Source organism: Coregonus lavaretus (assembly GCF_964263955.1).
Source record: "Coregonus lavaretus genome assembly, chromosome: 21".
Classification (NCBI taxonomy): Eukaryota; Metazoa; Chordata; class Actinopteri; order Salmoniformes; family Salmonidae; genus Coregonus; species Coregonus lavaretus.
Genome location: NC_140008.1, coordinates 33,376,233 through 33,391,278, shown reverse-complemented (window position 1 = coordinate 33,391,278; position 15,046 = coordinate 33,376,233). Strand labels below are relative to the sequence as shown.

The following is a 15,046-nucleotide window of genomic DNA, read 5'->3' as shown; positions in this document are numbered from 1 at the left end:
CTTTCACCCAGTTCTCCTCTGAACCATTCAGATGTTCATTGGCAAACTTCAGACGGCCCTGTATATGTGCTTTCTTGTGGGCGCTGCAGGATTTCAGTCCTTTACATTTACATTTTAGTCATTTAGCAAACGCTCTTATCCAGAGCGACTTACAGTTAGTGAGTGCATACATTATTTTTGTATTTCATTTTTCATACTGGCCCCCTGTGGGAATCAAACCCACAACCCTGGTGTTGCAAACGCCATGCTCTACCAATTCAGCTACATCCCTGCCGGCCATTCCCTCCCCTACCCTGGATGACACTGGGCCAATTGTGCGCCGCCCCATGGGTCTCCAGGTCGCGGCCGGCTACGACAGAGACTGGATTCAAACCAGGATCTCTAGTGGCACAGCTAGCACTGCGATGCAGTGCCTTAGACTACTGCGCCACTCTGGAGACCATATATACAGTACCAGTCAAAAGTTTGGACACACCTACTCATTCAAGGGTTTTTCTTTCTTTTTTAATATTTTCTACATTGTAAAATAATAGTGAAGACATCAAAACTATGAAATAACACATATGGAATGATGTAGTAACCAAAAAAGTGTTAAACAAATCAAAATATATTTTATATTTGAGATTCTTCAAATAGCCACCCTTTGCCTTGATGACAGCTTTGCACACTCTTGGCATTCTCTCAACCAGCTTCAACTGGAATGCTTTTCCAACAGTCTTGAAGGAGTTCCTACATATTCTGAGCACCTGTTGGCTGATTTTCCTTCACTCCTCATCCCAAACCATCTCAATTGGGTGGAGGTCGGGTATTGTGGATGCCAGGTCATCTGATGCAGCACTCCTTCACTCTCCTTTTTGGTAAAATCGCCCTTACACAGCCTGGAGGTGTGTTGGGTAATTGTCCTGTTGAAAAACAAATGATAGTCTCCCTAAGCCCAAACCAGATGGGATGGCGTATCACTGCAGAATGCTGTGGTAGCCATGCTGGTTAAGTGTGCCTTGAATTCTAAATAAATCACTGACTGTGTCACCAGCAAAGCACCCCCACACCATAACACCTCCTCCTCCATGCTTTATGGTGGGAAATACTTATGAGGAGATCATCCGTTCACCCACACTGCGTCTCACAAAGACACAGCGGTTGGAACCAAAAATCTCAAATTTGGACTACAGACCAAAGGACAAATGTCCACCGGTCTAATGTCCATTGCTCGTGTTTCTTGGCCCAAGCAGGTCTCTTCTTCTTATTGGTGTCCTTTAGTAGTGGTTTCTTTGCTGCAATTCCACCATGAAGGCCTGATTCACACAGTCCCCTCTGAACAGTTGATGTTGAGATGTGTCTGTGACTTAAACTATGTGAAGCATTTATTTGGGCTGCAATTTCTGAGGCTGGTAACTCTAATGAACTTATCCGCTGAGGTAACTCTGGGTCTTCCATTCCTGTGGTGGTCCTCATGAGAGCCAGTTTCATCATAGAGCTTGATGGTTTTTGCAACTGCACTTGAAGAAACTTTAAAAGTTCTTGAAATGTTCCGTATTGACTGACCTTCATGTCTTAAAGTAATGATTGATTGTCATTTCTCTTTGCATATTTTAGCTTTTCTTGCCATAATATGGACTTGGTCTTTTACCAAATAGGGCTATCTTCTGTATACCACCCCTACCTTGTCACAACACAACTGATTGGCTCAAACGCATTAAGAAGGATATAAATTCCACAAATTCACTTTTAAGAAGGCACACCTGTTAATTGAAATGCATTCCAGGTGACTATCTCATGAAGCTGGTTGAGAGAATGCCAAGAGTGTGCAAAGCTGTCATCAAGGCAAAGGGTGGCTATTTGAAGAATCTCAAATATAAAATAAATGTGGATTTGTTTAACACTTTTTTGGTTACTACACGATTCCATATGTGTTATTTCATAGTTTTGATGTCTTCACTATTATTTTACAATGTAAAACATAGTACAAATAAAGAAAACCCCTTGAATGAGTAGGTGTGTCCAAACCTTTGACTGGTAGCGTATATTTGCGGGGGGAAAAATACATATGGGGGATTGGAAGTGATGCAGACAATTACATTGATGGAAGTTACAATCTATCTGCAATATTAAAGCTGATCTACCCCCCCAAAAAAAAATTATGAAGAGAAATTATAGATAAAACGTATCGGTGCTCATCCGCCATTGAACATAAACATTACACAACAAATTGGAAATCTCAAATTCAACAATGAGTGGTTTGGAAGGAATCAGTGGCTAACTGCAAGCATTGCAAAGCAATCACTAGCCTGCTATTCAGTGGAGTGGGTGTGTGGTCCCAATTCTGGGTTTAAGGGTCTCTTTTCCAAGCTTAAAATTATAAACATTCAACATTGGCCATGCTGTCAATCCAGCATGATTTCTGCCATGCTCAAAACAACTGTTCATTCGGAACTGGTAACTCTGACTTCAATGAGTTCAAAACAACTGGGAACTAGGGAAAAAATGAGCTCCGACTCTGAAAATAAGTTTTGAACGGTCATCCAACTCGGAATTGTAAATTGGGAACTGGGGCCTCTTTCTAGAGCTACGACCTGAAGATCACTGAAGTCATCATGATTCAACCGTCATCATGAGTTCCCAGTTGTCTTGAAAGCACCATAAATCCAGAGAATGCCAGACTTTGATGACAGAGTTTGATGACAAAATTTGCCCACGAAGGACCGCCATGCCACCTTCCTGTTCAAGTGAGCACACCACAACAAGGTGAGTCCAAAAATGTCTAGTACGCTGCTGCATAAAATATGTAATTTGTATACTGTAGCTAAGAAAGTAATAGAGAAATGTAATCATCAAATATTGTAAGAACTTTCATTGTCTGCTTATATGCCCCCTTTATTTATCCTACGGTTCTGACTTGGTGTACAGGGAGAACACTGTAAGAACGGCCCATGTACTGAATTCCGTTTATGTACATTTCAAAAGTGCTGAACAAATAGTTATATTGACTACGTCCGTCCTAGATCGCTCATTAATGTTTTAATCGAAATTACGGATTGCCTCTTATCCGCTTATCCACTGTAAGAACGGCCCATGTACTATATTCTGTTTATGTACATTTCAAAAGTGCTGAACAAATAGTTATATTGACTACGTCCGTCCTAGATCGCTCATTAATGTTTTAATCGAAATTACGGATTGCCTCTTATCCGCTTATCCACTGTAAGAACGGCCCATGTACTGAATTCTGTTTATGTACATTTCAAAAGTGCTGAACAAATAGTTATATTGACTACGTCCGTCCTAGATCGCTCATTAATGTTTTAATCGAAATTATGGATTGCCTCTTATCCGCTTGTCGTCCCCTTATGCCATAGTTTTTACATCTCAATTGTCAGTAGAAACCATATTTGTTTAAGCAAGTCAGACATATCAGCTATGTTTTTTTAAAGGCAGTAAATGAGGCTGAATGAACTGTTTTGCTGCCAGACAAGGCTCTGCAGATAGCCAGGTGTAGCAGTGGTAAGGTGTTGGGATTGCTGTTGGGACTCTACAGTTGGGACAGCTTTATGTAGGCCCTAACAGTTTGTGGGCACAGTTTGTCACCGTTATAGTGCAATTAATGTATTGTTGTGTTTTCTGTTGTGTTGTGTTGTGTAGTGGCTTTGCTGTTATGCATCCCCCATAAAAAAGGTTGTTTGCCCCACCAAGATATACATGCTAAAATCGCATTGCGTGCCCCGGGGACTGTAGAGTGCAGCCTTGAGGAACATACAGATCTGACATTTCATTATCTGTTAACTTTCTTTCTTGCGCTTTGACAGGTAAATATATATATTTATATTATAGCCCTAATATTAAGACAATTAATGGCCTAATATCTACTTAAAATGTAGCTTCTACACATCTCTAGCCTCTCTCTTGCAGCTGTTCCCGTGCGCCATAGGCTGTAGGGTAGGCCTACAGTGAGGAGAACAAGTATTTGATACACTGCCGATTTTGCAGGTTTTCCTACTTACAAAGCATGTAGAGGTCTGTAATTTTTATCATAGGTACACTTCAATTGTGAGAGACGGAATCTAAAACAAAAATCCAGAAAATCACATTGTATGATTTTTAAGTAATTAATTTGCATTTTATTGCATGACATAAGTATTTGATACATCAGAAAAGCAGAACTTAATATTTGGTACAGAAACCTTTGTTTGCAATTACAGAGATCATACGTTTCCTGTAGGTCTTGACCAGGTTTGCACACACTGCAGCAGGGATTTTGGCCCACTCCTCCATACAGACCTTCTCCAGATCTTTCAGGTTTCGGGGCTGTCGCTGGGCAATACGGACTTTCAGCACCCTCCAAATATTTTCTATTGGGTTCAGGTCTGGAGACTGGCTAGGCCACTCCAGGACCTTGGGATGCTTCTTACGGCGCCACTCCTTAGTTGCCCTGGCTGTGTGTTTCGGGTCGTTGTCATGCTGGAAGACCCAGCCACGACCCATCTTCAATGCTCTTAGTGAGGGAAGGATGTTGTTGGCCAAGATCTCGCGATACATGGCCCCATCTATCCTCTCCTCAATACGGTGCAGTCGTCCTGTCCCCTTTGCAGAAAAGCCTCCCCAAAGAATGATGTTTCCACCTCCATGCTTCACGGTTGGGATGGTGTTCTTGGGGTTGTACTCATCCTTCTTCTTCCTCCAAACACGGCGAGTGGAGTTTAGACCCAAAAGCTCTATTTGTGTCTCATCAGACCACATGACCTTCTCCCATTCCTCCTCTGGATCATCCAGATGGTCATTGGCAAACTTCAGATGGGCCTGGACATGCGCTGGCTTGAGCAGGGGGACCTTGCGTGCGCTGCAGGATTTTAATCCATGACGGCGTTGTGTGTTACTAATGGTTTTCTTTTAGACTATTTTCCCAGCTCTCTTCAGGTCATTGACCAGGTCCTGCCGAGTAGTTCTGGGCTGACCCCTCACCTTCCTCATGATCATTGATGCCCCACGAGATGAGATCTTGCATGGAGCCCCAGACCGAGGGTGATTGACCGTCATCTTGAACTTCTTCCATTTTCTAATAATTGCGCCAACAGTTGTTGCCTTCTCACCAAGCTGCTTGCCTACTGTCCTGTAGCCCATCCCAGCCTTGTGCAGGTCTACAATTTTATCCCTGATGTCCTTACACAGCTCTCTGGTCTTGGCCATTGTGGAGAGGTTGGAGTCTGTTTGATTGAGTGTGTGGACAGGTGTATTTTATACAGGTAACGAGTTCAAACAGGTGCAGTTAATACAGGTAATGAGTTGAGAACAGGAGGGCTTCTTAAAGAAAATCTAACAGGTCTGTGAGAGCCGGAATTCTTACTGGTTGGTAGGTGATCAAATACTTATGTCATGCAATAAAATGCAAATGAATTACTTAAAAATCATACAATGTGATTTTCTGGATTTTTGTTTTAGATTCCGTCTCTCACAGTTGAAGTGTAACTATGATAAAAATTACAGACCTCTACATGCTTTGTAAGTAGGAAAACCTGCAAAATCTGCAGTGTATCAAATACTTGTTCTCCCCACTGTATATGCAAGCATCTCCACTAATCCTCTTCTCGTGAATTCACAGGAAAGTCTATAGGCTACAAACGCTATAGGACATTTAATTTGAACATGTTTTATACTAGGCCTAATAGCCTATTCGAGGAGAGAAGCATGCTTTCTCTTGCTAATAGCAGAATGTAAAATATGGGGAAAGTTGAGGCGAGAGAGTGCATTGTTGTGATCGTTTTGACCGGTAATGATAACATTGTTGCATGTGTTGCAAATGGTTGCACGGGACAGACAGAGATGAGCACAATGAAAAATAAGATTTAAACGAATTGACAAACATTAGAAAAATGGAAACCACTTGAAAACCACTTGAGCAACAAGGCAAGCAATGACATGCTGTAAAAGATGCGCAGGCTAAATCAAATCAAATTGTATTTGCCACATGCGTCGAATACAACAGGTGTAGACCTTACAGTGAAATGCTTAAATGGCTTTTGTTGTTGAATTGCTACATTTAAATATGAATGTATATGTTATTTTTCATTACATGTACATTGAAGTGTTATTTGCAGTTGTCACTATGACAAGGAACACACCCTGAAAGACCAGATATCTGTGTTACCGCCTTATCAATAGGCCTACAGCGTAGGCTAGAGGATGCGTTGGATCATTTGATTGACCGGTGTACTATAGAACGATAAACTTTCCTCTAGTGTGGATGCTCGCCAACGATTTATAGTTATGTATAGTTTATCATTATAGTTATCGTTACAGTTATCGTCCTTGGTTTGGGTAGCCTATCATTTGCATATTTTCGCCACCAGATATCGCAGTGTACCTCGCTAGTTTCATCGATGTGCTGATACATTGTGGGGCGCTGCGCATTCGCGGGAACCACTTTGATAATTAGCATGTGACCAATGGGATTGGATATGCAAATATGAGGCGCTCGAACTCCTGTTTCCACAGTTGACTGGGGGAGTGGGAACGCGAACGGTGAGAAGAGAGAGTCAGATGCATAAAGAATAGAGATATAGACACACACAGTCACGACCTTGACTGGGATGTTACTGGAAAGAGACCATCAGTGAATATTCGGATTTCAACGTGGATATTTTTCCAATGTGCAATATGACTTTTGAGGAAACCAGTGGAGAACACTCTTCAGAAAGGTAAGATTATCTTTGCAACTTGTTACAATTGTCAGTGCTTGAGCACTGTCAAGCTCGTCAGCAAAAATTCCTTCAGATTTGGCTAGCCAGCCTGTTCGTCTCCCTGCATGCGCACGAGTTTTCCCGAGCATGTCCAATCTAACTTAGTTAACTAGCTAGCTAGTTACAGTAACCTATATAGCTAGTTTCTATGTTGATGCAAGCTGACTAAATAGCAATAAAGTCGCATATTTGTGTCAGTATGGTTCCGTATTGTTTTGCACCCTCAGGATGGATTCGGTGTCTAAAGCATTGGAGGATGTCATCAGCTCTGCGTTACCTCAAGGTTGCATCACTGTAGGAGTCTACGAGGCAGCAAAGGCACTCAATGTGTAAGTGAAGCACATTGCAAAAGATTATTAGCTACAGGTATAACGTTAGCTACTATCCAATAATACGTATATTCTGAAACAACTAAATACGAGGAGTGAATGAAGTAGCTACATTCTTTTTCAATAGATTATTCTTCTGCAATTAAGCAGTAATACATCTACTCTGAAGTAAATTCATGAATCTATTACTGTAATGTTACTTGATTAGGTAGCTAATTGTATTGACATTTAACTCATCAGGGACCCGGATAATGTGGTACTGTGCCTCCTGGCCACAGATGAGGAGCAGGTCGAGGACGTGGCTCTACAGATCCACTTCACCCTGATCCAGGCGTTCTGCTGCGAGAATGACATCAACATCCTGCGGATCAGCAACATGAGGCGCCTCGCTGAGATACTTGGAGGAGTGAAGCCTGGAGGAGAGCCCATGGACCTGCACTGTGTACTAGTTACTGTACGTTTCATTACATTGTTCCTACTCCCATATCCCTGGCTTTTCATCTACTAAACAGTGCTAGACTTGATATCAGTTCCTCAGGTGGGTCTCTGCGGGTGTGGCGCGTTTAGCCTGGACTGCACTGAGTTCATTATACCAGCTAGGTTATTATGCCATTTTTCATGGATGCTAAGGATTTGCAGGTCAAGAGCTTTGAATACAGCATGAAAGACCTAGCCCTAGATGGATGCAAATACTTGATTTTAATGGCCACCACATCTGGCTTGGTAGTTATGTCTTCATTCATTGCTCAGCTCTTTGAAGTTTGATCCAGCTGACTGCAGCCGTGTGATCTGCAGTGTGTGTCTGTGTCTGTGATGTGGGTTTCCTAGTAGTCTGATGTAGCCTATGCTGGCTGCAGTACTGCGTGTGGTCTGACTCCAGTTACTAGGGCTATGTCCAAATGGCACCCTATTCTGTACATAGTGCACTACTTTTGACCAAAGCCCTGTGGGCCCAGGTCAAAAGTAGTGCACTATATAGGGCAGGGGTAGGAACCTAGTTGGAATGAAATCGTGCAGTACCTGCGGCACTCCAGGAACTGCACAATTTTGTTCCAACTAGGCCCCACACCTGACCAACTGAGCTAATTGATGAGTTCAATACACCTGAGCTGTGTTCGAATACCCATACTAACATACTGTATACTACATACTTAATGAGTATACACTACATACTATATACTATTAGTTCATTTTAGTATACTGTAAACAAACAATATCCTTTCAGTTGAGCGTACTAGCTCTTCGATTAAAAAAAATAATACATTTTATTTAACCAGGTAAGCCAGTTGAGAACAAGTTCTCATTTACAACTGCGACCTGGCCAAGATAAAGCAAAGCAGTGCGATAAAAACAACAGCACAGAGTTACAGATGGGGTAAAACAAAACATAAAGTCAAAAATACAACAGAAAATATATATACAGTGTGTGCAAATGTAGCAAGTTATGGAGGTAAGGCAATAAATAGGCCATAGTGCAAAATAATTACAATTAGTATTAACACTGGAATGATAGATGTGCAAGAGATGATGTGCAAATAGAGATACTGGGGTGCAAATGAGCAAAATAAATAACAATATGGGGATGAGGTAGTTGGGTGGCTAATTTCAGATGGGCTGTGTACAGGTGCAGTGATCGGTAAGGTGCTCTGACAACTGATGCTTAAAGTTAGTGAGGGAGATAAGAGTATCCAGTTTCAGAGATTTTTGCAGTTCGTTCCAGAGAACTGGAAGGAATGGCGGCCAAAGGAGGTGTTGGCTTTGGGGATGACCAGATTGTCTACCGGAAGTTGATGCTGTTGCTATGCAACTTCTTGCTAGCTTGTTAGCATAACAAATTACTAGCTAGACATCTTACGACTTCATTAACAATGCCCATTAAGAACGCACAACGACTATACCACTTAGCTAAGCTAAGAATGACGTGAATAATCAAGTCAATAGGTTGCGTTCGTAAATTCACTCTGGCTATCTACTCCGATTTCAGAGCACTCTCGTCTGAGTGTGCAAGAGCGCAGAATAACTGATTAATTTACGAACGCTCAACACCCGTTGAATATGGCCGGGCAAAAAAGCGGAATTAAATTGTTGCCAGCAGCACAGTTAGTCACTAACGCTCTAGATAACATGTAAACAGCCTAACCAGCTCTGCTAGGGCGAGTAAAATGGTCAGAGTGAGCTGTTCTCTCATTTGTTGTCAGGAAGTAGCTAGCTAGACAACGTTAGCCAGTTGACTGCCTTTTTCAACCCTACTCCTCGGCCAGAGCGTCCAGTGTGCGCTCTGAATGCTCCGAGAGCAAAACGCAATTTACGAACACAGTTGGGTAGTTAGTTAGATAGCATATAGTAAATATACTGGCAAGTTCGATGTATTAGTAGCCAACTAACGTTAGGTAGCTAGCTAACATACCAGTACATACAGTATGCTGTAATGATATGCTATGTGGTTCGTAAGGATAGCGTAGCTAACAAATTGTCAGCCAACATAACGTGTAACGTAACTTATTTGAAAAGTAATTACTTTATTACATTGCTCAACATTTTCTTAACATTTGTCATAATTAGTTAAAGCAATGAATTTGTATCTGCTCTCGTCGGACTTCGGCTGCATATTTTCCACCATTCAAATCTGAAAACGTTGTGAAGCCACACCCATTTTCTAAAGAATTGCATTATGGGCCCTAAAAGCACGGAAATAGTGTCCACTGCTTGTATACTTCGTATTTTGGCGAATGTAGTACGACATCCGAGAACTTTTGGCATGCTAACTATATCCATACTATGACCAATACGCATTGCCTACCCCTGATATAGGGAATAGGGTGCCATTTGGGACGTAACCTAGACGTTTGTGGCTGAGTTGGCAGAGCACTGTGTACTCTACCTGCTCTTCCTGTGGACCACTAGTACTTTTTCAAACCCACGTTCCAGGAAATGAAGCTTAGCTCATAGGTGAAAGATGATGAATGATAGCACGTTTACAGAGAGATCTTTAGACTGCAGAAGTCAGCATGGAGACATTTTTATGCCCTGCTCACGCACTTCCTTAGTAGTGATCTGATCTGTGAGGCCCACTATCAGGCCATAGCTCACACGTTGCAGAGAACCCTTTTCTGATTATGGTTGTTACAAAGAATTGTTTATCCCTTTATTTAATGCATATGTTTAGAAAGCATAGCAGTAGGCTAGATGTGTGGTGATTAACTGCGTGTGCAGTTATAATAATCCCACTTGCATAGAACCCTCAGGCCTAACTGATTAGGGTTGTTGTTATACATTTAGAAGGCCTAGTTGTCTGTATTTTAATGCATACGTTTTTAGAAAGCAGCATTAGCCTAACTGTTTTTGTTTTCCATTTCTCCTCACAGAAGTCGACCACGTGGAAGGACCCAGCTCTGAGCAAAGTGAATCGCTTCTGTAGAGACAGTCGAGTACTGGACCAGTGGGTCCCCATCATCAACCTACCTGACCGATGAACAAGCAGCATGGACTCTAACCACGTTGTACACTTTATATGGAAACACAGCACACTGCACTAGATTTGTGTAAAACACCTTTGTTGGACCTCTCATGAACAAACCTGATTCAACAGAGTGAGAGAGATGGAGGGGGAAGGAGGACAAGAAAACAAAACAACAAGAAAATCTCCAACTCCAACAAAACTTGCTGGATCAGTGTGGAATTTATGCTGAGGTTTTGAGATGAGGAAGAGGAAGAGTGACTCAGCATTCTGGGTTCCAGGACTGCCAAGGTAACAATGGTATGACTGTTATGCAAAGGTAACGGTTGGTTGTTGGAATTACTTTGTCCTCGTGCCCTGGCGCTGCCGGGAAGAAAGCCATTACAGGAAGCTGAATCATGTAAGGACACACAGCAGAGCAGACAGAAGCACGTGGTGGTGAGCAGAGCAGAGTGCACAAGTCAGCAGGGGATTGGAATCTCCTGGAGGCTCAAAGGACTCAAGGACTGGACCGTACTCAAGGACAGGACTGGACTAAGCCAGACTAGAGTTTTCTGAACTGGACTGGAGTAGCCTGGACTAGTCTGGGACTACAGGTTAGATAATGCCTCAACGAAAGTGGACCAAATTTCCATGTGGATATACTCTGCATGTTAAACTTTTTTGCAATTTTATCAGGAACTTACTGTATTAATCAACAGTATGATACTGTATAAACTAAATACAGTAGATTACCGTAGCATGCACAGTAAAATACCGTACATTTGTTTTACAGTATTCATTATGGTGCATTGTGGGAAAATGTTGTGGGCAGGGAAAGAGTCTCTGGATAATTAACATATTATGGCGTGCCTTGTAAGAGGATATATTTGTTGCACCCGTGGTGAGAATGCTGTACCCTCACAGAATACGGAAATATACTGTATATTAGGAATTCTACAAACCTTGTCCTGAAACTCTACAGTAACTTACTGACCAATTGCTGCCAGTCATTTACTGTAATTCAGAATACAGTACCAATACCGCATTGGATGTGTAATATTGTTGTTTCACACTCATTAACATATTTTGATGTGTGTCTTGTAAGAAGCTATATTTGTTGCACCCGTTAGTGAGAGTACCAATTTAAGTGATACAGTATGTGGTAGTGGTTCCCTAACAATACAATGTATATAGGGGACAGATCAGAGTGGCAGCAAGTCTCAAACCTTTTATCGTTGAGTGGTGACCCATGTCCTTTTGATCTGTTTTGCCCTGTCGTCACTGTCAGTTTAGAAGCCTTTGTTAAGGCCCAAAGTGCAAGTGATATAAAACACCTAGTATTCATTAATATGCTGTAATATCCAAATACCTACTGCAAACATGCTTGCTCTAATCCCTTGTAATTACAGTAAAATACTGTAGAAATAATTTTCTTACAGTTTAATAGTCGCTGTTACTGTATTGTACTGTTTTTCATTGCTCTGACATCAAGTTACCATGAATATCTCAGTATTGTATTGACACTATCCAGAGATCGTCAGCGATATATCATAAGATATCTTGTTGTAATTACAATTATTTTGAAGACTAATGTATCCTTAACTACAACAACATTTTCAGTAATGGTTAAATAAACGTTTTACTTGTTATGAATGTGATATTTTTTTATCAACCTTGGTTGAATGCACTGACTGTATGTTGCTAAGGACAAAAGTACCCGCTAAATGACCAAAATGTAAATGTAAAAATAAAAAAAACTTGCCAAGAACACTGGGTAATGTGTCGCTTCATGGGTAATTCCAGTAATATACTGTAAATTAGATTACAGTAAAAATGTTGGTACCGTAAAATGTATTACCATAAAATGGATTACAGTAGTTGTACTGTAAAATAAATTATAGTAATTACTGGCCAATTTCTGCCAGTAAGTTACTGTACATTGTACAGGAAATGTTTTACAGTATGGAAAAAATACATCACAACTGTAATTTATATGATCTTGATGATTTCTGAATTGTGATTTTGAGAATTATTTAAATTAAGAGGAGGGAAGGTCTTGTTTAGGTCATTGTCAGGACAAACCAATTTATTGACTTAAACATTAACTTCTTTGTTTTGTTTTAATTCATGTTCGAGTTAATTTAATGAATTTAATTGATGTTGCAATGTTCATCAACAGCTACCTTTGTAGAGAAATAAACAAAACTGAACTAAACATTGAATTGCTTTGCTTGCTTGGATTTTATGCAGTGAGTTATGAGCATCATTCTGCAGGTTTCTGAGTTACCTGTAAGGAACACATGACTCAGGACTAAGAATGCTTCTCTGTAAAGGCAGTGGAAATCAGGGCCATTGAACAACCATTCTGCTTTCAACCAGCTAGGTCAAATAAACTTTTCACTGAGATCACTAGATAATTCAGCACAATTCCAGCAGCAGTACCTTTTGTAATTTCTCTTATGTAGTGTTTTTTTTCTTCTCAGCTGCAGGTGTTGACTAAAAGCCTCAGTTCAGGGGAATGGCATGGCATACAACACTTTCAAGTGATCTTCATATTCAGCTGAATAAAGAAAGGATCAAGGATGTGTGCACTGTTTAACCTGGTGCAAAAAGCTAGTACTTAGTTTAGCTTGTATTTATTATGTAACTACTGACTTCATAATACCTATAAATAGACCCCTATGAATAGAGGTGATGCTGTCACACTCACAGTGAGTGACACACTGATAGTAATAATAGTGTTACTATTTAGAAAGCAACACTAGCAGGGCTGGCTGTTAACCAGAAACCCCCTGATGTCATGCCGGCCTGAAATATGGCTGTTCAATTATACATTTATGTAAATTAGCTTTAACAGCCTTTCCAATAACCATCGTTTTGTTTTCTTAGGGCAAGTCACCATAGCTGTCTTCGCATGAGAGACATGGGTGCTAAATGACGTAAATAAAAATGTAAATGTGTGAGCCCATAGTTCCAGTCATCAGATCAACACTGCGCAGTAGGATGCAATGCTGATTTGACTTGGAGTGAGTGAGAATAGAGGAAAGTTGCAGGTCTGTCCTGCTAGCCCTCGGTGGAATGGAATGCAGGGGTGTATGAATAAGGGAGCTACTACCTTCTCCTGAGGTAGCCATCTAGTGGTTTTACAGGAGTTGAAGAACTAACCATAAACTATAAAGGTCCAAAAGAACTGCAAGTCAGGAATGGGGCGTCAGTCAGGTGGGTGACTGGACTGGAGGTTAGGAGAAGGCCAGTACACTGCAACCTCACTCCTCTGAACTTTAGAATTTCCACAAGAGTCATGGAAAATAGCTGGGCTGGGGGTACCACCAGTGAAACTCAACAACATATCACACTGATGACAGGAATTTAGCAGGAAGGAGCAAGCATGGACAATGAACAGAACAGAACACTGCTATCATATTCTGATGAACTCTGAATGCACTGTTTATGTAGGTTTTCACTATGGCTCTGTAGGCCTAATCGCAATGCCAACAGAACGGAAACATGTCATGAAGACACTGATCTGTAGGGCTGGGAATTGGCAGTGATCTCACGATATGATTTTATCACAATAGTTAGGTGCCTATACGATACGTATTACGATTCTATATGTATGACAATTCATCACAATTCTATATGTATTGCGATTCGATACTGCGATTTTATTGCGATTCGATGTTACAAAAATATTGCTCCCTATATGCCTGCTACAGAGGGACAAGCGAGAGCCATGAGAAAACAAGTTTTGATCAGTCATGGAAATAAAAATGTCTCACCATTTCAAATACCAGAGTTTTGGAGCAGGTACAGTCGTCTAGCGCTAGCTAACGTTAACTACCAAGCTAAACATTTATAAATAATTTGTAAAAAAATAAAAAAATAAATAAGAGAATATCCACTTTGGAAAAAAAAGGTAGATGGATAATTAATAACAGTATCTTGCAAGATTCAATAGTTGGAATTGTAAGAGTTGTTGCCCTGTCTCTTTCTCTGCGATTGTAATTCTTATTGATTCCAGAAAGAACAAAACCCTGTCCTCAAACATTTACATCAAAAGGTACAAATCATCCACATCAAATTCTAATTATTTTTGGATCAAATAACATAGAAAACAACCACATTTTGTGCATTATTAATTTAACATCCTTACAAACAGCTTAATGTAAATGTACATTACTGTATTGTACATAGGCTGGTCATCTAGGTGCCTGTAGACTTTCCATCACCAGGAAGAAAAACAATGCATTATTTACAGTAATTGAGTACATTGAGACATCAAGTGGTTTGTGATGACGTGACGTGATGATGTGGCTCAGTTGGTAGAGCATGGCGCTTGCAACGCAAAGGTTGTGGGTTCAATTCCCACATGGGACCAGTACAAAAATGTATGCACTCACTACTGAAAGTTGCTATGGATAAGAGCATCTATTAAAATGTAAAAGGGATGAATGGACCATTTCATTTTAGACAGAAATAAGTTGCATTTGCAAAGTATTTCAAGAAGCTGGAAAATGTATCAAGCAAGTATTATCAGATTAATTGTC

The 15,046-nt window shown here is 40.7% G+C and overlaps 1 protein-coding gene across 1 annotated transcript; it reads left to right on the top strand.

Moving 5' to 3' along the window:
• Positions 1-6,493: 6,493 nt before the first annotated feature.
• LOC311148468 (growth arrest and DNA damage-inducible protein GADD45 alpha-like) lies at positions 6,494-12,242 on the top strand. Its single transcript, XM_084185445.1, has 4 exons — positions 6,494-6,689; positions 6,959-7,060; positions 7,301-7,514; positions 10,426-12,242. Exons 1-4 carry the CDS (start codon positions 6,640-6,642, stop codon positions 10,531-10,533), a joined length of 474 nt encoding a protein of 157 aa, XP_084041571.1. The 5' UTR covers positions 6,494-6,639; the 3' UTR covers positions 10,534-12,242.
• Positions 12,243-15,046: the final 2,804 nt, after the last annotated feature.

Bases quoted from the DNA above. Each gene is read 5' to 3' on its own strand.
- LOC311148468 (XM_084185445.1), top strand. From the start codon at position 6,640: ATGTGCAATATGACTTTTGAGGAAACCAGTGGAGAACACTCTTCAGAA. The intron at 6,690-6,958 runs GTAAGATTATCT...TTGCACCCTCAG, and splicing joins GGAGAACACTCTTCAGAAAG to GATGGATTCGGTGTCTAAAG. The intron at 7,515-10,425 runs GTACGTTTCATT...TTCTCCTCACAG, and splicing joins TGCACTGTGTACTAGTTACT to AAGTCGACCACGTGGAAGGA.